Source organism: Pteropus medius, unplaced genomic scaffold (assembly GCF_902729225.1).
Source record: "Pteropus medius unplaced genomic scaffold, Ma_sr-lr_union100, whole genome shotgun sequence".
Lineage (NCBI taxonomy): Eukaryota > Metazoa > Chordata > Mammalia > Chiroptera > Pteropodidae > Pteropus > Pteropus medius.
In genome coordinates this window covers 20,190,115-20,212,129 of record NW_024346667.1, presented here as the reverse complement: position 1 = coordinate 20,212,129, position 22,015 = coordinate 20,190,115, and the positions used below count along the sequence as shown (strand labels likewise).

The 22,015-nt window shown below is 37.6% G+C and overlaps 1 protein-coding gene and 1 pseudogene across 2 annotated transcripts; one reads left to right on the top strand and one right to left on the bottom strand.

Annotated features, from left to right (window-relative positions):
- Window positions 1-2: 2 nt before the first annotated feature.
- Window positions 3-13,750, top strand: PLRG1 (pleiotropic regulator 1). 2 transcript variants are annotated; one of them, XM_039876183.1, is made up of 15 exons: window positions 3-142; window positions 1,559-1,665; window positions 2,689-2,831; window positions 3,524-3,577; window positions 4,427-4,520; window positions 4,725-4,812; window positions 6,111-6,212; window positions 7,248-7,340; window positions 9,134-9,283; window positions 9,370-9,471; window positions 9,990-10,092; window positions 10,767-10,875; window positions 11,865-12,004; window positions 12,506-12,699; window positions 13,261-13,750. In XM_039876183.1, exons 1-15 carry the CDS (start codon window positions 134-136, stop codon window positions 13,318-13,320), a joined length of 1,548 nt encoding a protein of 515 aa, XP_039732117.1. In that variant the 5' UTR covers window positions 3-133; the 3' UTR covers window positions 13,321-13,750. The 2 variants fall into 2 exon arrangements, with proteins under 2 accessions (XP_039732117.1, XP_039732118.1); XM_039876184.1 differs by lacking the exon at window positions 3-142 and adding an exon at window positions 1,946-2,021.
- A 2,450-nt stretch (window positions 13,751-16,200) lies between these two features.
- LOC120613199 (oxysterol-binding protein-related protein 9-like) lies at window positions 16,201-17,274 on the bottom strand (annotated as a pseudogene).
- Window positions 17,275-22,015: the final 4,741 nt, after the last annotated feature.

Genomic DNA, 22,015 nt, shown 5'->3' with positions numbered 1-22,015 from the left:
GCGCTGCGCGGAGCTGCGTCACTTCCGTCGTCAGGGCACAAGATTCCGGAAGGGGCTGCGCAGTTGTGGCGGCGGTTTTTGCGTTGTTGATTAGTTTCTTGGGTGCCAGGGTGGCGAAATACGCGGCCGCATCATGGTCGAGGTAAAGTGAGGCGTGGGTCGTCAAGAGCAGTTTGCTGGTGCACTGTGTTTCTTTGGTGGCGGGCGTAGGGGATCGAGGGTTTTGGGAGTCTGGGGAGAGGGGAGGCTGCGAGGGGAGGCTGGTTTTGGCCGAGGCCGAATAGTCTCAAGGTTTTCAGGGAGAGCGGAGAGGCTGGATGAGAGCGCGAGTTAGAGGCTCTGTCTGGGGAGTAAGCCTGAGATGATTCCTCTAGTTCTGATCTGACCCTTAGGCACTTGAGCTGGACACTGACGTCGCGGGCGGGGATTCTGTCCATCTTCGCCCACCGGTGTTCACCGCCTGCACAGTAGTGTCAGTGATTCTGTATTCTACACGATCGGCTGTCTTCTGTGATGCTCACTTTGTTTATTTTAGCTCTTCCCCAGGAAAACCTTCCAGTCTTTAATTTTCACGTCTTTCCCTAGTTCGAACGACAATTCTATTAGCAAGCCTTGACTGTCTTTTCTCAGAACTATTTCTGGACTTTTGTGCATACCCACTGCCATTACCTTAATTCAGACCAACATCATCTTACACCTAGACAGGTGCATTATCTCCTAGCTGGTCTCCTTTCTTCCATTTTTGTTACAGCGCCCCCCATCCCCCACCCCCGCCGCCTCCCAGTTAATCTGTTTAAAAACGTAAGTTGGGCCTGCTTTTCTTGCTTAAAACCCTTTACTGGCCCTATGTTCCTAGAGCAAAAATACAGACCGTTGCAATGGTCTTAAAAAAAACCTTGCCTGATCTGGACCTTGTCTACCCTTGCAACCTCATCTTGCATCACAACGCACCCTCTTACTGAATATATACAACGGTTTTTGCAGCTCTTGGCATTATTTCCACTTCTGAACACCTTTGTATATGGTGTTTTCTGTCTGCCTGTATTGTTCTTACCTCTTCTGTTCAAGGCTAACTCCCTTTCTGCTTAAATATCACCTCGGAGAGATCTTTTATAACGATCCTAAGTTCTTGCCCCATTCTCTGACTCAGTCCCTTGCCTGCTTCCTTCATAGTACTTATCAAAGTGTGGAATTATTTCGCTTATTTTTTTTTGTCTGGTTCCTCTTGATCACAGGGATCATGAATGTCTTTTCATCATTCTCTTGCTAGCTTCTAGCACAGTACCTACCAGACGCATAGTGATAGCTCAGTAAATTTTTACTGAGTAAGTGACTAATCTCGGGCATCACTCAGTTGGTATACTTGAGGCTGTAGCCAAAGAGGAGCTTCCTCCTCTTCTCTGAACTTGACTGCTGTAGCTTACTAAAGATAGCTATGGTGAGTCATATGAAGTTTTTTACATATTTAAACATGTAGTATAACAACTAACTTGTCTTTAATTTAGGTTTGATATGTGTGATTTGTAGCTTGATATGTAACTACACTCTTTCTTTCTAGGAGGTACAGAAACATTCTGTGCATACACTTGTGTTCAGGTCATTGAAGAGGACCCATGACATGTTTGTAGCTGATAATGGAAAACCTGTGCCTTTGGATGAAGAGAGGTAGGTATAGTTTCTTTTCAATCGCTAGAATAATTAAACTTCTAATATTGGGGGAAGAGAGCAGGGAGAGGGGGACCTTTAAAGTTTAGTGAGTAACACTAACACTCATAGGATATCTATTCAATAGTGAATGGTGTTTGGGCATAATTTAAGCTGATTTAACTCTTTTTTTGGCCTTATCTTTTACATTAATTAATTGCGTTTTACAAATACCCAGTAATTAGGAGAGTCCCTTTTAGGTGTTATATTTTATAATCAATCACTTTGTATGTGCTTTCAGCTTCCCTCCCGCTGCTCTCAGAGCCTTGCTGAGCTGAAATTGTACCTGGCCAGTACTTCTACTCCCATCTTTTCTCGTTAGTATGACGAAGATTTTTGAGTGGTGGCATATTTTTGGTTCTACATCTCCAGCTCCAGTCTGGGATTGCATTATGTGCAGTGTTCCATCTTTGTCCTTTACCCTTCTTTGAAAATTTATTTAGTTCCTCAAAGAAGCATTTATATTTAATTTGTAAAGTAGCCTATTAAAAGTAATATAACAAGTGCATTTCTTTTTAAACTGTTGACCTAATTGAATACTTTGATTAGTTCTGTTTTCTATATATCCAGTAAAGGTTACTATAGAGGCTTTTACGGTATTTTTATATTTAGACATTCAAAGGAAAGTATATTGACTCTGAAGTTTTTTAAAAGATATATTAGTTTCTATATATTTTTAAATCAGTTAGACCCTTGATAACACATCATAAAAGTTTTCTGCTTATTGGTTAATTGAGTATTATTTAGACTTAGTGGATGCTATGTGATGGATTGTGAATAAAAGTGTGGAAATGCACTGGAAAATTTGAGCTTTTTAAAATGCTGTTTAAGTTAAAAATCTTAATAAAAACTTTTCCTACATGATGAGGCAAACTTAAGCTATTTCAGTACTTGTTTCCTGGCTATCTGTGAATATATTTAGATTGGTGAATATATCTAAAGTACTCAAAGATACGTTCTTATGTTTATAACTTTTTTAAATAGTCACAAAAGGAAAATGGCAATCAAGCTGCGGAATGAGTATGGACCTGTTCTGCATATGCCTACCTTGAAAGAAAATTTTAAAGAGAAGGGCCCTCAGAATGCGTCAGATTCATATGGTCATAAACAATACCCTGCCAATCAAGGTGAGTCTGGTATTGTCAGAAATGTCAAAATTTTGATGTGAATTTTTAAAATAGGTAAATGAAAGGTCGTATTAGTGCCCCTCCTGGCAGGGCTAATTAGAGCTCTACCCTATTTAACACTCGTACTGGTGTTAATGATGTAAATCTTGATTTCTTCATTGGAGTGATAAGTGAGATAACTGGTTAGTGGATTTTTTTCCTTATAGGAAATAAAAAAAATGATAGTATAATGGTGGCAGAACTTCTTAGGATATGGAGAAGGTCATGGTGGAGACTAAAGGAAAAATTCCTTATCTGTGGGGAGACCATCTGCCTCTTTTGGCCGTAATCCAGAAAGATAATATTAAGCACCGAAATTGTAGCGAATAAAGATAATTAAGAGATTCCAGAGGGAAACCATTTACTTAAAAGAAAAACCGGAGTGGATTATTATTTTATAGGATGATCTCTCTACACAGTTTTGCTGTGTAGCAAATACAGAAGCTTTCTTAACATCATGTCAGCAAATGGTCAAGGAAATCACTATGTATATTGCCAAAAGAAAATGATCAGCTTATCTTATTTCTGAGGCTTGGATTTAATTGTTAACATTTTAGAAATCCAATTGATAGTTTGATATTTAATTCATTAAAAGAGATTATACTAGTACATAAGATAAATTTTGCCATTAATTTCTCTCTTTTTTTTTAAAGGACAAGAAGTTGAATATTTGGTGACAGGTACACATCCATATCCACCAGGACCTGGTAAGTGAGATGTTACATATTGAAAATGTCTTACTGTCACATGTATTTTCATGAACATGCTAATAATGATTCCCATTGCCTAAAAAATACAAGATTAGCCAGGAATCCATGCATAGCTTTTAGATGATAATTAATACTTAGTATCACATGCGTTCGTTTGGCAAACTTTCTTAAGCACCTATATTTTTTCATGCACTGTGCTAGTAATTCAAAGATAGTAAAACTACCCCAGGCTAAGTCAAGCATATTATTTGGAGGTTTAGATAGACATGTAAATATTACCAAGTTTATAAAAGTGATACTGGAAATGTTAATATAGAAGCAGATGTGATAGAAATGTTTCCTGGGTGTTTGGGTAGAGGAATTGACACAGGAATAGGCACACAAATGGAGTCGCCAGTATAACAGGGTAGAGGAAAAAATAGCTTAGTGTATGTAGGTACTCTTAATTTTGGAGGACAGGATTTACCATAACGAAAGTACAGGTGAGTCAGTGCTGCTTGTTGTAGTAATTTACGTTTACGCTTCAAAATATTTTGTTAGTATTTGGAGAACTGCTAATTTTTATATCTGATTATCCCAAGATTATAGATATTTAACTTCACTATCTAGGGCTTTGTGATTCCAAGCTGCTTGTGATTAAATCAGATTTGAGTTATGTGTTAAGCAATATTTGCTGTAAAAATGAATAGCAAAAGACATGCAAAACATAATCAGTTTTTGTAATACCACCACCTGGATGTAATCACCGTTACCTTTTTGGTATAGTTTTCTCCAGTATTTCAGTTTAAATGCATACAAGTGGAAACAAAGATAGCTACTAAAAGGAATTTTTTCTTTTTTAAACAGGGGTTGCTTTAACAGCAGATACTAAGATCCAAAGAATGCCAAGCGAGTCAGCCGCACAGTCCTTAGCTGTGGCGTTACCTTCTTCTCAGGCCAGGTATGAAATACCCTTCTAATTACAAAAATTTTGAAAGCATAGTTCACTGTTCACATTTTTTCTCATTTTTAAATTTATTTCTTTATAATTATGTATTACATGGCATTCTTCTTTAACTGCTTTAAAAATTTAACATAAAATTTGTTCTGCAGAACATGAGACTAGAGGCATTAATTACTTAGAATGTGATGTTTCTTGCCTCAGGGTTGATGCAAATCGTAGTGCGCCTGCTGGAGGGGAATACCGACATCCTGCGGCCTCTGACCGTTCACAGCCCGCAGGGATGACTTCGGTGAGTTTCTCTGTGTCAGATCATGCTGCAAGTTTCTACCTTTTGGAACACGTTGCCTTATTTCCCTTTATCCCAAGAGTCTTACCTTAAATATTAAATGAACATTTTCTTGCAGTCGTTAAATAGTAACCTGAGCTAATTTAAGTTGCTAGCGAATTGACATATTTTTTAGAATTTAAAATTCTGTTAATTCTATGTCTGCTTACGCATTTACATAATATCTGTTTGATGAAGATAATGTTGCTCTTTATTATCCACTATTAAAAATACAAGGAATGTTATTCTGAAATTGTATTAGTATGTTTTAGATATGAAAGCTTTTTTCAAAAAAACTTTAAGTTGATTTATATAGTTGGCATTGAGAGCTATTAGTATTGTAGCTTCATGGGCTATACAACTAGTGTATAAATGAGCATTTAGAAATACGTAAGTTTATCTAGGTAAATTGCAGCTACTGTTGTTATTGGTGAAAGTAGTTAGAGAAAAAATAACTGAAAATATGCTGTCACTTGGAATAAGTGGGCTTTACCTCAGTTTATTATGCAGTTGATCTGGCGTTATGGCGTGTATGAATTTAATCCTCCCACCACATCTCTTTGTTAGCCTCCATTCGCAGATCTCTCCTGAGCCTTTCTGCCTCGTTAGGAGGAAGTAATATTAGCTTTTTGAGGGTAGGAAGTATGGGCTTAAGTATTTTTTGGATAGATGCTAACAGTATAGAATATGTCAGCTAGAATACCTTTTAAAATAGTATTGAAATATTTTGGGGGAAGATAAACAAGGAACTGTCAGTCTCTCCTTTGCCGTATGAATGATGTTAAAATATGACAATGAAAGGCAGTGGTGTTAATTCACTTACAGTCACTTAATAATAGGCCCTTTGTACAGCATTTACTACTCTGTGTTCATCATAATAACTGTATGAGGTAGACACTTAATTTCCATTTTATAAAGGAGGCACAGCTGTCACATAATTTTGACTTAGGATCAATCAGCCAGTTATGGGCAGAGCTGGGTTTTGAACTCGTACAGTGAAACGTGCTCTTAAATTTAATGTTCTTCCTCTCTGAGATTTTTAATTGCTATTTAAAGCTAAAATTAACATATAGAAAATATAGTTTTGATTAGAAGTCTTAGACTCATTTTCTAACTGTACAGACGTTTTTAGCTGTCCTTTCTCTTCATGTAAAGAAAAAAAGCTTTCATAAATTCCCTCTTTGAATTTCCGTTTTTGAATTGATAACATGGAAACTTAAATATGATATCTTTAATAATAATGTGATGTGTTCCATATCTAGGCTGTTATGGAGGGTGGCAATGCCAAGAACTCTGCACTGATGGCTAAAAAGGCCCCTACAATGCCAAAGCCCCAGTGGCACCCACCGTGGAAACTCTACAGGGTGAGCGAATCTGTGTATTATTCCCCTGCGTGAAACATGGTTACTGCTTTCCAGTTGGCAGGGGCTGAGTAATAAAGTAAGGAGGAAAAGGAGCGAATATGAAAACTGGTAAAGTGATCTGAGGTGGTTTGAGGGAACTATCTTAAAAGCTATCTTTTAAGATAGCTTAGGCACTATCTTAAAAGATATCTTGGGAAGGAGATTAAGTAAAAGCTATACTTGTATTTTGTATAAAATACAGTATAAAATATTGGTAGAAGGCTACTAAATGTGAAGAGATGAAGTAAATTTAGGAAAATGAGTATTTAATAGGGAGGCCAAGGGGAGAAACAATATATTAGGACATTTCCTTGGCCCTACTGATTATCTTTTCAATTCTAGTAAAATAAAACGATTCAAAACGTACCAGATCTAAAATAAAATATGTAGTTGGAAAAGTACATCTATACGTAATTTAATATATATACTAAATTTTACTTTTTAAATTATACGATAAAATAGATTTTATTTCGGTGTAGAGATTTATTAAATTTTAATGGATATGTAGACTTGGGTAACTACTACTACATTCTGGATGTAGAAGTTACATCAATTTGAAACACCCCTGTACTGGTCTATTATAGCCGTACCCTTTTCCAGGCCTGGCAACCATTTATTTAACTTCTCTATGGTTGTGTCTTTTCAACTGTGTTGTATGAATGGAGTCATTCAGTACGTACCTCTTAAGACTGCCTCACTTCACTCAGCTTTGAGATTCTTCCAAGTTGTTGCAAGTATTATTCGTTTTTATTGCTGAATAGTATTCTGTTGTATGGATATACCACATTTTGGGTTTTCATTCACATATTGAAGTACTTTAATAGTTATTCTAAAATCTAATTGTCAGATAACTTTATAATCTTGTATCATTTGAAGATGTGAGGAAAGGCAATTCAAACTTGAATCGAATAAACTTTAACTTATGAATAACGAGTTGAAATTGAATAACCTTTAATTTATGTGTCTACCCATTCCACCTTTTCATTTTTAATACAGGTGATCAGTGGGCATCTTGGCTGGGTTCGGTGTATTGCTGTGGAACCTGGAAATCAGTGGTTTGTTACTGGATCTGCTGACAGAACTATAAAGGTAATAAAGAGGAAGAAAAATATAACATAACTTTCTGTTTGCCATGTACATTTAATCTATTTTAAGTTATTTCCTCTGGTGGGAATTGCTCTTATAGCTCCTCTGATTTCTTAGACCTGAGTATGGAGTAAAATTTATTATATATACTGGTTAAAAGTTCTAAATAATTCTCTGTCTAAAGAGTGGTATTTAAACAACAGTTTTTTTCCAAACGGTACATGCTGACTACTACCACTAATTCTTTTATATTTAAGGTTTTTCCTCTCTGGTTATAAAATTAAAGAATGCTTATCTATAAAAAGTGTGGAAAATATAAAAGAACATAGACTCATATGTAATTCTACTACTGCCAGATATTTAAATGAATTTCTTTTTAGTATTTATTTCTCTGCATGTATATCAATGTGTTTTCTTCTGCACTTTTTTCCTGTGTGTATAAATGTGTATCTTTTAAAAGTCATGTTCGATATGTAATTTTGAACCCTGCTTTTTTTCGTGTAACATTATATCAAAGGCATATTTGTGTGAAAAATCAAACATCTTTTTAAATGGTCCCATTGTATTATATCATTTAGGTATTCTGTAATCTATTTTCCTATTATTGGACACTATGTTTTTAGTTTCCTAACTTTCATTATCACACGTAATGCTGAAATTAATCTTTGTACCTAAAGCTTTTTCTGTCTTAAATTATTTATGATAGATTCTCAGAAATGGAATTAATGGGCCAAACATTTTTTAAGTTGGCACCCAAAGTACAAATTATTTTCCAAAATGGTGAATTGATACTTGCAGTGTACAAGAGGATTCTTTTCACCTATTGACTGTATATCATTAACAATATTTACTAGTATGATAAACAGATATGTGTAACCTAACTTTTTAAAAACTGTATATACATAATTTCTAGTGAAGTTGAACTTTTTGATGCTTTATTAAGCTACTTTTAGGGTTTTTGGATTTTTCGTTGAGTTATAATTGACAGACAACATTAGGTTAATTTTAGGTGTACAACATAATGGTTCAGTATTTGTATATATTGTGAAATGATCACCACAATAAGTCGAGTTAACATCCACCACCACACATAGTTACAGAAGTTTTTCTCTTGTGATGAGAACTTTTAAGATTACTCTCTCAGTAGCTTTCAAATATGCTTTACAGTATTATTAACTATAGTCACCATGTATATATTTCATCCCCGTAACTTATTAATTTATTAACTGTAAGTTTATACCTTTATGTATCCTTCACCCCTGGCTTCTGGGGTTTTTCAGGTTTTTTGCTTTTTTTTTTTAGATTCCTCACGTAGTGAGATCATGTGCTATTTGTCTTTCTCTCTGACTTATTTCACATAGTATAATGCCCTCAGGATCCTTCTTTATTGTCACAAATGACAAGATTTCATTCATTTATATAACTGAATAATATTTCACCACATTTCTTTATCCGTTCATCCATCAATGGACACTTAGGTTGTTTTCATAGGGGTTTTTTTAAGTTATTGCCATCCTTGGCTAATTTAATACTGTGGTATTCATACTTTTGTTATTAGTGATCCCTTTATATATTAAGAATATTAACCTTTTGTCATCTGTTACAAATATTTTTCCAGTTTGAGCATGCTTTTTAATTGTTTTTTCCCTGTATTTATGGGGAGGGGGTTGTTTTGCAAATTTAGAAATTTTTATGTGTTTATGTCTTTAACTTTTTGGAGACTTAATTTTAACATCAAGATTCTAAAACTTTGGGATAATCAGCAAAAAGAAAAATTAAATATTCTTTGATTGCAGATCTGGGACTTGGCTAGTGGCAAGTTAAAACTGTCATTAACCGGGCACATTAGTACAGTGCGTGGTGTAATAGTAAGCTCGAGGAGCCCATACCTGTTCTCCTGTGGAGAAGACAAGCAGGTCAAATGCTGGGATCTTGAATATAATAAGGTGAGTTTGGATTTAAGCATTTAAAAGATGCACCATTCTTTTTCTTACAACTTATAGGAATTTTAACTTTCCTCCTTTACTTGTAGGTTATAAGGCACTATCATGGACATCTGAGTGCAGTGTATGGTTTGGATTTGCACCCAACGATTGATGTGCTGGTGACCTGTAGTCGAGATTCAACTGCACGGGTCAGTGGAACAGAGCGTTGTGTTTAGCTGTAAATGTATTGCATCTTACAGGATGCATATTTGAAATTGGAGTCATATATCTTTTGATAGAAACTTGAAGATAGTTACCATGACTCACTAATAACCTAGTTTCTCAGTTTCTTGGCGATGTTTTTCCATCGTCATCTTTAGTTCTGAAGCCTCACCATTTTGATTTCTGGGAGTACCCTGTCCCTGAAATGTGACACTCTCACATTCCATCCTGTCACCTCAGCTATTGTCTGTTGGCTGTTTCAGTCAGTAGTCCCATTTTACCCATTCTTAGACTTTCAGTCCCCTGGTATTTTAGCTTTTTTTCCCCTATCAATTGTCTCTCTACATTGCCTAGCCAGCTTAGAGATTAGCTCTCATTTAAGTGCCTTCTTCATTATATTTAGGCACAGTTGTGTAGTAAATTCTCATCCTTAAATTCATTCAGTTACATGCCTGAGATATAAACACCTGTTCTCTTTGACGGTATGTCTATTACGTTTTTATAGATTTGGGATGTGAGAACTAAAGCCAGTGTACATACGTTATCCGGACATACAAATGCAGTTGCTACGGTGAGATGTCAAGCTGCAGAACCACAGATTATTACTGGTACGATTAATACTTTTCAAGTTTACAGTAAATTCATATCATTGTGATTCAAATCATTGTGATTATACATATATTTTTCATATTATGACTCATTGTACATGTAGTGTTTCTGTGCATTTGAAATTTGTAACATTTCATTTGATAGTTTTTCTCTTTTTACATATCATAGAATATGTCATATACAGTATTATGTAATGTCTGACTAGAAAATGGTGATGTTAGATAAATTAAGCATTGTTTCATAGTATCAGAATTACCGATTTAGAAAATTAAAGTTAAAGGACAGGATACCCTGAGACTAATAACCTTTAGAGCTGTTTTGAGTCTCGTTTCAATTAAAACAAGATTAATAACAATGGATCTTTAAGAGTAGAAAGTAATTCCTTGATGTATTTCATTAACTAAAAATCATTCGAGTTTTTTTCTCCCTCTCCATTTGTTTTGATCTTCACAGTTGCTCTAGCTGATCAGTGGACAAGCGTTTATTAACTTTTTTTTTAAGAATTAAATTTAAAACCAACCTAAAATTTTAGAAGCAATTAGCCAAGAGTTGATATTACTTTCTTTTAGTATATATGTGTCTATGGAAGAACACTTTATATTTTGTTACCCTTAACTTTTACATTCTTTTCCCTGATCTATGTTTTGGGGATTTGTGTGTTATTTTCATGCAGGAAGCCATGACACCACAATACGATTATGGGATTTGGTGGCTGGAAAAACAAGAGTCACATTAACAAATCACAAAAAATCAGTGAGGGCTGTGGTGTTACATCCAAGACAGTAAGTGTATTCTCTTAATTCCTTGTGTTTCTTCAGTTCTTAGTATAGTACAGAAATACCAACATCAGTACTGCTTTTGGTAGTCCTTTAGACACTGCCACCTCTAGGTCTCTACCACTTATGAACATGAATTTCTTTTATTTTCTCTTTGTAGTATTTTGCTTTGTGCCCTATAGAAGATGAGGAAAGTTTTCTACATGATAAAAAATGATAATGTCAAATGAGACAATATGAATAAATCATGGTTAAAAGCCGAATGTCAAAATAGAAGCTAATAGCTAGATTTAATGTTTTGGACATAAATATTATTTATTGTACACTGAGATAGACATAGAATAGTTTAATTCTCGAGGAGGAGGACGTTCATATACATAGGGGAAAAGGTAGGAACTATGAGCATGATAGTCATGGTATCCTAAGAGGCGGAGCATAATATCCCAAGCTGTTGTTTATGTCACGCCACTCTGACATTTTTCTGGGCACATTCATGTCTTTTCTCTCTCCCTCCTTCTTTTTCTTACCTTATTCCCTCTCTTTTTCCTTTTCCCTGTCTTCCTCACTCCCTTCTCCCTCGTTTCCTTTCTCTCTCTTCCTCTTGCTCTCTTTCTTTCCTTTCCTCCCTTTCATCCTCTTGCCTTCTCCCTGCCTCTCTTGTTCTTTCTCCAAGATAGTTGCACAACCCTTTGCCCTTTGTGTGAATTTAGGGGTTTTTACACTTACTGCTCTAGCTTGATGTAGACCCTTGGGGAAATGTGAGGAGAATAAAACATTAATCTAGGACTTAAAATACATTAAAAATAATTTGTAAATCTGATTTAACTTGGAGCAAATGTCTTGATATTTTCACCTCTTGGTGTGATAATATTTTGATACAACGACATAGATCAGTGAGTATACGTGCAAAATACAACTGCGATAAGCTTTTTCAAATCTACCATTTTATTTTACTTGGTTTACTTTGTCATTAATTGTTTTTAATCTTATTTCAGTTACACATTTGCATCTGGTTCTCCAGATAACATAAAACAGTGGAAATTCCCTGATGGAAGTTTCATTCAAAATCTTTCTGGTCATAATGCTATTATTAACACATTGACAGTAAATTCTGATGGAGTGCTCGTATCTGGAGGTAAAATCATATTTTTATGATAAATGTGTTTTGTCGTTTTTTCTTTTAGTGAATGAGTAAACATTGGTAAAGTTTCTGAGCCATCACACCTAAGTATTATAGCAGAACTTGCCTAGTTAATGTGTATTTGAATGTTTTTATATGTGTGTTCATGCTTATTCATAATCTATGCAGTATATTTCATAGGTCAGCCATTTTTAAGTTCACATATGGTAAATGTAAGCTAGGAATTTATGCTGAGAATAGCCTAAAGTTTGGCAATATATTCTGGAATTAGATGTCATTTCGTGGTGCTTTTTGAGATCTGTAGTAAATTCTGAATTGAACACAAATGAAAGTGGACAAACCAGTGTTAAGAGAAGCTTGAGTGCCTGTGTCTTGTGTGTCTTTATAAATGTAGTTACTACCGTGATGCTTGGCTAATGGTTGGTGCTTAATGAATGTCTGTCAAGCTGAGTCATTACAGGGATTACCAAGTTTAACTAGCTCTTTCCCTTTAAGCTGACAACGGCACTATGCATCTTTGGGACTGGAGAACTGGTTATAATTTCCAGAGAGTTCATGCAGCTGTGCAGCCTGGGTCTTTGGACAGTGAATCAGGAATATTTGCTTGTGCTTTTGATCAGTCTGAAAGTCGATTGCTAACAGCCGAAGCTGATAAAACCATTAAAGTGTACAGAGAGGATGATACAGCAGTAAGTTCTCTATTTCACATTCATTTTAAAGTAAATCAGCCATGCCAATTTTGCAAGTGTTTTATCATTTTAACATTACCGAAATTATCACAAGGGAAAATAATCTTTATAGTATTAAAATATTTATCATCTTGAGTAGTATCTGCTTGTAGATTTCTGTATTGTTTTCATTGATGCCAGCAAATCCATAGATTATTTTATTCCAGCTTTCCTTATTACAGTAAATGGGAAAATCTTACACTAAGAATAACACCAAATAAATAGATTGCTATGCAATTAATTCTAGAATCGTCAGCTTTGGTGTTACTAGAATATCTAAATAGCAATTTTGTTTGAGATGAAAAACCATACACTGGATTTGTAGTGAAGCCATTTATTCTTTATTAGATTCAGATAATGCAAAAAGTTTGTCAACTGTTCCTAAAATTGTTGAATAACTGCTAAATATATGACGCCAAATAGTATACTTGAATAGATTAGATACCTTATTTTTATTAGAAAGGAAGTTATTAAATATGAAGCAAAGTAATAATCTTTTTTTTCTTACTTTTCTATTTTTAGACAGAAGAAACTCATCCAGTCAGCTGGAAGCCAGAAATTATCAAGAGAAAGAGATTTTAATGTGGCATTGTCTTCATGGTGGTCTCTCCCCCCGCCCCCGTTTTTGTTGTTTTTTTTTTTTTTTTTTTTTTTTTTTAAGCTTGGTATTGATGTCATTTTGTGCTCTGGCTAGGACCACAAAGCAGAAACTCATGCTCGAATCATTGCTGCTTCATATTTTGTATTAAAGTGTAATTCTAAAATAAACAGTTTGAGATCCTAGGAAGATGCAGATATCAAGCATATGCAGGTTGTTGAATATAACTATTCTAAAGATAGACTATTTTGTCAGTTTTATTAAAAGACACCCTCTTTTTTTTTTTTAACTTACAAAACTGCTTACATAAATGATGTGTTTTGAAGGGAGCAGTCAGTTTTATTTTTTAATCCTTTAAAAATAGTTATCTGTGACTGATAATTTGGGATTAAAGGATTTGAAGCCCTGATTTAACTGATGTATGTTTATTCCACAAACAGTTTTTGCGTGCATGCTCTGCAAAGTTCTGCGCTAGATACTGTTCAGGAAATAGACAAATAAGATATGCTTGTCCTCCAAGACTTCTAGTTTAGTAACTTATTGTAGAATGCTATAATAGAGGCGCAAGCAAAAAGCTGGGGTAACAGGAAAAGACCATTAATTTTTCCTGGGAGAATCATGGAAGACTTAATAGAGTAAGTGGTATTTGAGCTGTGCCTTGAGAGGGCAGAGAAAGGAAGGGGTATTTATTCTAAGGAGGCATAAAGTGAATGCAACCGACGTGTGAAAGCGTGTGGCGTGTTCTAGGCGCAAAGTGCCCTCTGCTGCAGCTGAGTGAGTACAGGTGGCGCTGGTGGCGAAAGCTCGTGTTTGGAGTTTGGTTTTTATTCCACAAGCAGTAGGATGCCCATATAGGTACCAAAACCTGGGGAGATTACTGGAGATAGTAATGGAGGTATTTGAAAGATGTAGCAAGGTCTGCAATCTTTCATGAAGACTTTATAGAAAAAGTATTAAGTTTCTGATACCTGTGGTTCCTAGTAAATACGAGTTTTATAAACCATGCCCTGAGGATCCTGATTCCCCATCAGTCAAGATTTGTCAGATTTTACTTTCTGTAGTTAAAAAACACAGTTACAAGAACAATTGCTTTAAAATGTTTTTCAAATGTTATAATTTTGGATAAGCATTTCCAAATTACACGTATCCCATCCTGCACTCTATAGGTGGCAGTATAATCATTACGATCTTTAGGTGGGTAGTTTTCCAGAGTATATTGAAAATGCTTGAACTCTTGCTAGCTCTTCATTAGAAATAAAATTAGGAAACTGTCCAATAGGAATAATCCGATAAGTGAACACAAGCAAGTTCTTTGTACTTTTCTTCTTTAACAGTTAAAACTAGCCCAGATGTCGTATTGACAAAGGACTGGTTTAATAGATTATGGTACCTCCGTGCTATTTATTTCTATCAGTTAAGAGTAAGGAATTTATCAGGACTAATAAGATGAGCAAACTTTACTCTTATGTAAGGAAAAGTGCTTTTTTTTTTTGTAAAATAATTTGTTAAAGCTCTAAAAAGTAATGGAGAAGTAGCACCACGTCAGTGGCTTTGTGAAGGAGTGGAATTGTGGGAGAACTTTCATGATTGGCTTTATATATTTCTATATTTTAATTTTCTGTAAGCATGTATTTTGTAAACTTAGAAACCCACAAGTATCCCTGAGAGATTCTAATATTCTTTCTAACAGAAAAAAAAAAGATATGAAGTCCCCAAGGCCAAGAAATCCCCCATTATTCCATTATCCTGCCTAGCAAAGCTTGAACTATCCTGTTGTTAGGTCCAAGTATCAAATTCTGAATAGCATTTTAAAAGTTCATTGCCCTGCTTCATGCTGTTCCGTGTTATGGTGTTCTTGAATCCTCTTTCAAACAGATCATCTACCCTATGTGGTCATGAATCCCATGAAATTTTAAGCAGAATTTCATGTATGTGCTCTCTTTATTTGGCAGAACCCCAACCAGGTTAAACCCAAATCTCTTAGTGTGCCTGTGCTGTAAGTACACTCAACGCTGTAAAATGCTGCCAGCATAAATTAGAACAGCCACGCTCACTGAGCTGTTGATTTATGACCACAAACCTCGAGTGGGCCATTCACAGCAGCCACATACACGCTTTCATAGTTAATGTCTTCTGCCTCCTGGTCAGAAGGATGAGCTGCCCACCTGGGAACAGTTCCAAGTACACAGTTGTTGCCTTATGCTCTTGTCTATGTAAGGTCTTCGTCCTACAATGAACCCCTTTCTCTTCACAATAAATTCCTTGTTGCCAAATGATTCTCATCAACAAGTACGTTTTATTTAAATATGTTTGTATGTATTTAAATATGCCTGCCTTAAAAAAAGACATAATGTTCCCTTCTACGTGTGCACCCACTTTTTATTCCTTTTTATTGCTGAACTAGAACATTTTTATAATCTCATCTCTAATTTCCTCGCTTCCTATTCTCAACAGACTCTAATCAAAAATGTGTTAAACATTGTTCTTAGAAAAAGAAAAATAGAAGAAACAAAGTATGAGGGAGTCGGTAGGAAATGATGAAATAAAAAGGGAATATAGATTTAGTAAATAAACCTAAATGACTTTTTGGTACAAAAATAAAAGTAAAACTATAGATAATGAAGAAACAAACAAGAATCAAATATCCTAATTAAAATGGTGGGAGGAAAGACCATTTTGTTTAATCCTATGCCATTATTTTTAAAGAGCCAAGTAAAATTATTAAAGAAAAATTCTGTGAGTCCAGAAGATACCAAAAACCTAAACATTAATTATTGGAGAAGAAACAGTTGTCAAGGAGTTAACCTCTACCGCCACCACCCACGTACATCAGTCCCTAAGCTCATAGAGCTTCAGAATGGAATTCAAATTTTAATGCACTTTAACTTTTTCTGATACTGAAAGATCTCGCCCAAAATAGGGTTGTGTGGCTTTTGGGCAACAGATCTTTTCCTTCCTGTGTGAAAGGCTGGGAGGTACCATTTCACATCTGAACCATTCAGTCTCTGGCATCCTGGTCACTGAGGCTCACAAACAGGTCCAGGCGTGCAAAAAAGTCTGCATATATTTCTAAAAGGGATCTTCTTTAAAGAATAAATGTTGGAAGAACTATGTTAGTAAGATCCATTCCAAGCCTAACCTGTGACAAGCAACACATAACGCTTTTGTGCTCTTCCGCTGACCCTGCCTCCTCTTCATCAGCTCTATTGTCGTATGAGTCGAAAAGGTCAGCATCACTTGTTCCACCGGACATGAAAGGAGTGACCGTGTGGTATCTGAGCACTTTTTTCCTGAGCTGCTGTGGGTCAAGACTGAGGCAGATCCAGAGGAATCTATTAAGTGCCTTGGGGATGAGCCACATCGATGAAATTCATCAGCATCATAGAATTCATCTTCGCCGCCAGAATAAGAGAACTCCGGCACTGTATTTGGAGAGAAGTTGACATGGCTCGGAGAAGTTAGACTGCTTCTAGGTGGCGAGTGCCCACTGCCTGTACTATTTGGTCTTGGAGTCTGATGATGTCCCAAGGTTGCTAACACAGGTCCAGCTGGTAGGGAAGGTGGGTGCTGCTCTGACACAACTGAGTAGGGAAGACAGGAGGGAAGACAGCTGGGAAGGCATTGTGTGGATCACAGGTTCCAGGGGACTAGGTCGATATATCGTGTCTGCAGGATTATTAGTACTTTTAGCAATTTGCAGCGACACAATGCAGTATTTAATTGATTTTACCGTGCTATTTGTTGTCTCTTTGATGAGAGTTTCAATTTTTTTCTCTGTTTGTCATCTTTGCGGTTTTGAAGTTTGTCATCAAAAAGCTTGCATTGTTCTATCAAGATTTGTAGGTAAGCATCAGCCTCCGTAAGTTTCTTATCAAAGTCTTGGAACTAGAAACAAATCCTGAATCCAAACCTCCATAACTAGCGAGCAAGAAAGCCATTTGCCAAGGTCCCTGCCCTCTATACTCCCAGGGGACGGAGCCGGGGTCCACTTCTGAGCACCCCTTTTTCTGCCCCTCTCGGCCAGCTAGCTGGGTGGACCTGCCAGGTTCAGCAGCCCATCTTCTCATCTTAATTTGGTCACAATAACTCTGACCGAGGACCTTATAAAATTCTTTAAACAAACGAAACATCAAATGTTCAAGAGGTAACCTTGTCTTTTTCATTCTTTCTCTATTATTTAAGAAGAATAAATTTTGACTATAAAATGTTCATACATTATTTACTGTTTTTCTTTTTTAATTGAAGTGGATATTGGTGATGATACAGGCAATTCAAGTGTCTACAGAAACATGCTGGAGTGCAACTTTTTGCAAAGCTGCCCACAAACCAGGAAAGTAAGTGAGACACACACATGCCTTGTTAAATGCTCTTTAGGAGAAGCGATGAGTAGACACTAGACACCGACTCGTGAATGAGCTCTCTCTTCTGACTGCCTATGCATGGCCAGACTGTGGCTTTAAGATTAAATATCCTCAACTGAGTGTGTAAAGTTATATTAAAATAAACTAGTCTTCCATTCTAACGGACAGAATGTCAGATAAAAATGATCAAAAAATTCCTTCCCATCGTCGAAAGGCCATCGATGGTGGCAGCCAACCAAATTAGGGAAGCACTGACATGGTGCTTCTTTAAATCTTTTGCAAGATTATGGTGAAAAGACAGTACTTATTTGGGAGAGATGGTTTAATATCTACCCAGTAGGAGAGACTAGATGTTATTTATATATTTCTTCATTATTTTTAAAGTTTATGTTTTAAGTGTAACCAAAAAAGTTACTGCCCATGGTACCTAGTATGCACAAACTTACAGGGCAGGAACATACAGGGCCAGCTGGTCCCAAACGACTGCCTGGATTAGTGTGAGCCCTTTCAAGTTCACACCTGGTGGCTGTTCTGTGCATTCCCCCTGGAGCTCAGCTCCATCCTTTCTCCTCAGTGACCTCAGCCACAATCCGGGAGAAAATATTTACAAAACACATATCCAATCAAGGATTTCTATTCAAACTATGCAAAAGACTCTAAAACAGCTCCACTAATATTGGGGTAAAGATGTGAACAGACACCTGGCCAACGAAGAAATAAAAGGATTCTATGGAGAGTACCTTCATGGTGATCTGGTCACAAATTCCCAACTGGGCAGGTCATGGTGGGTCGTCACACCCCAGGCATATAACTTCTTTACTAAGAGACTTATCTTTGCCTTGAGCAAGCCCTGCGCATTGTTCCTGTTCATCTAGGCTAACACCCTTTTGTAATGCTTCTTTCAGACCCCTCCTTCTGAAGTGTGAGAGCACATCATCTTGACTGGTCTGTAATCCAATCCTGGCCTTACTTTCTCTCACCCTTGTGTAATCTTCCTCACATTCTCTCCTTAATTCCAAACACATAAATGAAAATGCAAAACTGATATTCTCTTCAGCATTTGAAATCTTGCTCTCAAGCATTTGTCATCACTCGGGCTCAAATAAACTCATATAAAAATTCTCTACATGTTTGGACATTTCTTACATTCACAATAGATAGTAAATGAGCTTGCAAAAATGAGCTCAACGTCATATATTATTAGAGAATTACAAATTAAAACAACAATGAGACAGCACTGCACACCTATTAGTACTGCTCAACTCCAAAAAACTGACACCAAATGCTCGATGGTGCAAACTACAGGAACTCCCATTCCTTACTGGTGGAATATACAGCCACTTTGCAAGATAATTTGGCAGTTTTTCCCAAAGCTAAACCATTCTCTAACCTTAGAGTCCAGCAACCATGTCTCTAGTGTTTATACAACTGCTTTGAAAAACTAGCACGTAATTATGCACAGCAATTTTATTCATAACGGCTAAAAACTTAAATTAGGATATCCTTCGGTAGATGAGTGCATAAACAAATTGGGATACATCCAGGTAAGAGGGAGCCGAACATGCCACCCCACAAATATGTCTCTTTGGCGTAAAGATTATTGTGAACTGGTTAATTTAAAAACAAAAAAAAACACAGACAGGAAAATCTCTAAAAATAGAGTATACGTTACCCATTTGTGAGGGTCATGCCCGGCATGGAGGCACAGCCTGCTCAGTATCAGGATGACTTGGTGTGTGTGGGGACACTGGGCCCAGGCCCTGAGGGTCTTTGGCCGTGACTGTCCTGCAGCTTATGATTTGGGAGCCATTTGTGGGGGAGGCAGGTTCACAAAAAACAGGTGAACCTAAGATTGGCAAGTTTATTCCAAGTAATAAAGTGAGTAGGTAAAACTTTTTCATCATTCTCCTTAAGGGAGAAGACAGAGTGAAGAAGCAATAAGGGAGGTGGGGAGAGGAGGGAGGGGGATCTACCAGGAGCAGGAGCTCAGCTTTGTCAGAGAGTGAGGACGTGAGATGAAAAGAGTGAACCTCGAACCTAGTCTGACGAAGACGCACATGAGGAGAATGAGGGAAATGGCCAGATGGTGACAAAAAGAGATGGAGAATGCAGAGTGTGGGGTGCTGAGCTGCGGCCAGCCCCTGGTTACTGACTATGCATGGCCTGCGGGTTTGAGATCTCTTGGTAGCCTTGGCTGAATCTTCACTGTTTTCCCTATTCTTCCATATATGCCCTTACGACCCCCAGATCTTGAAGTTCCCACCACACTGTGCCAGTTCTCTGAAACTGAGAGTGGCCCCAGCCTTGGACGATGCACCTTATGCCAGGGCAAAGCTGACAGACTGTACCCCAAGTACATGGACAGGTCCACTCGCCACAGCTGTGCAGGAGGGGTGGCTGTTATAGCAAAGTGCCCGGGGGAGCCTGATGTTCAGCTCCTCTTGCAAATGTTGCACCCGGAGTGGAGACCCCAGGCTCCTTCAGACCCAGCCCCCAGGCAAGAGCCCGGGGGCCCGCCACAGCCTGCCTTTCCAGCTCTCCCTGGGAGCTGCAGTCTGACTACTGCAGGCCTCTCTCTGGTCTTTCCACACTCAAGCTTTCTGCTCTCAGACCCGGGTTCCTTTCGGTCTGGTTTCCCTGGGCTGCCTCTTTTAAACGCAAAATGAATTTTTGGTTTGCACGCCAATGCCCTGAAATGTGGTAACTTACATACACTTTCTAAGCACACTATTACTTCACAATGTGCCCTTTTAAAAGTAGGGAGCCGAAAGGTGAGGGTGGCCAAAGGCACACGTAGGTAGTTGACTCAGGGTGTACCAAGCCCTGGGCCCGGTTTCACCTGAAGGTTCCACATGCCAGTGGGCAGGTCCAGGCACAGATGACTGCACCTGGGGCAAGGCCCTGGGTCTGACACATTCCTCATTGGCTCTGAGGCCTTTGGAGAGAGAAGAGATTTTCCTGATGACCTTGACTCTGGTGTTATTCCCAACATTCACAATAGATAGTAGCAGAAAATAACTTTTCTGGTGACTTCAACTCTGGTGTCGTTCCCAAGATTCACACTACTTGGCAGGAGAGGATAGCTTTTCCTGGTAACTTACACTCAGGTGTTAAACTCAAGATGAACACTGGATGGCAGAAGAGGAGAGTGTTTTCTTGTGACCTGGTAACTTTCAACCAGATATTATTCCCAAGATACCCATGAGGTGACCACAGAGAATAACTTTTTATGGAGATCTCCACTCTGGTGTTATTCCAAGATATGCACAAGGAAGAGCATTTCCTGGTGACCACCGCTCTGGTGCATTCTCAACATGCACACTGGATGGTAGCAGAAAGAGTGTTTCCTGGTGACCTGCACTCAGGTGTGATCCTCAACATGCACACAAGATGATTGTACTGAATAAATTTTCTGCTTACCACGGCTCTGGTGTTATTACCAAGATGCCCACGAGATGACAGCAAATAATTGCTTTTTCGGTGAACACACAGCTGTTGAACCACAAACGACACACGAGATAGCAGCATTGCACACGTTTTCCTAACCTCAACTCTGGTGTTATCCCCAAGATGCACACTAGACAGCAGCAGAAAAGAACTCTCCCTACTGACCTCCACTGCGGTGTCATCCCCAAGATGCAAAGTAAACGGGCAGCGGAATATAGTGTTTACAGCTGACATCCACTAAGATGTTATTCCCAAGATGCACACTAGATGGCAGCAGAGAAGAAAGAATTTATCCTAAAGACTCCAGTCTGGTGTTATTCTCAAAATGTACACTATACGAAAGCAGGAAGGGCATTCCCTGGTGACGTCTTCTCCTGTGTTAATCTCAAGATGCACACTAAGTAGCAGAGGAGAACGTCGACTCACCTGTTATTCCCAAGTTACACACCAAATGGCAGCAGAGAAGAACTCTCTTGGTGACTCCACTCTGGTGTTATTTCCTAGGTACACGCTAGATAGCATAGCAGCAGGAAAATACTTTTTTACCTTCTTCTAACATACTTTTCACCTTATTTTCACACATTAGTTGTAAACCAGGGTAGAGGCCTTTTAATAAGCATGTATTTTATATTTTGTCAGAATTTTTCATTGGAGATGTCTTTAACCATTTCCAGTTGCTTCAAAATATCCCGCTGGGATCAATTGCATGAAATTTACAATCAGTACCAAGAGGATCTGATTTCAGCATAGCGTGTTATTGGCTGACTTGTGTGCCCCCCAAATTCCCATGTTGAAGCCCTAATCCCCAGCACCTCAGAATGTGACTGCATTTGGCAATGGGTCCTTTAAAAAAGGGCCTTGATCCAATATG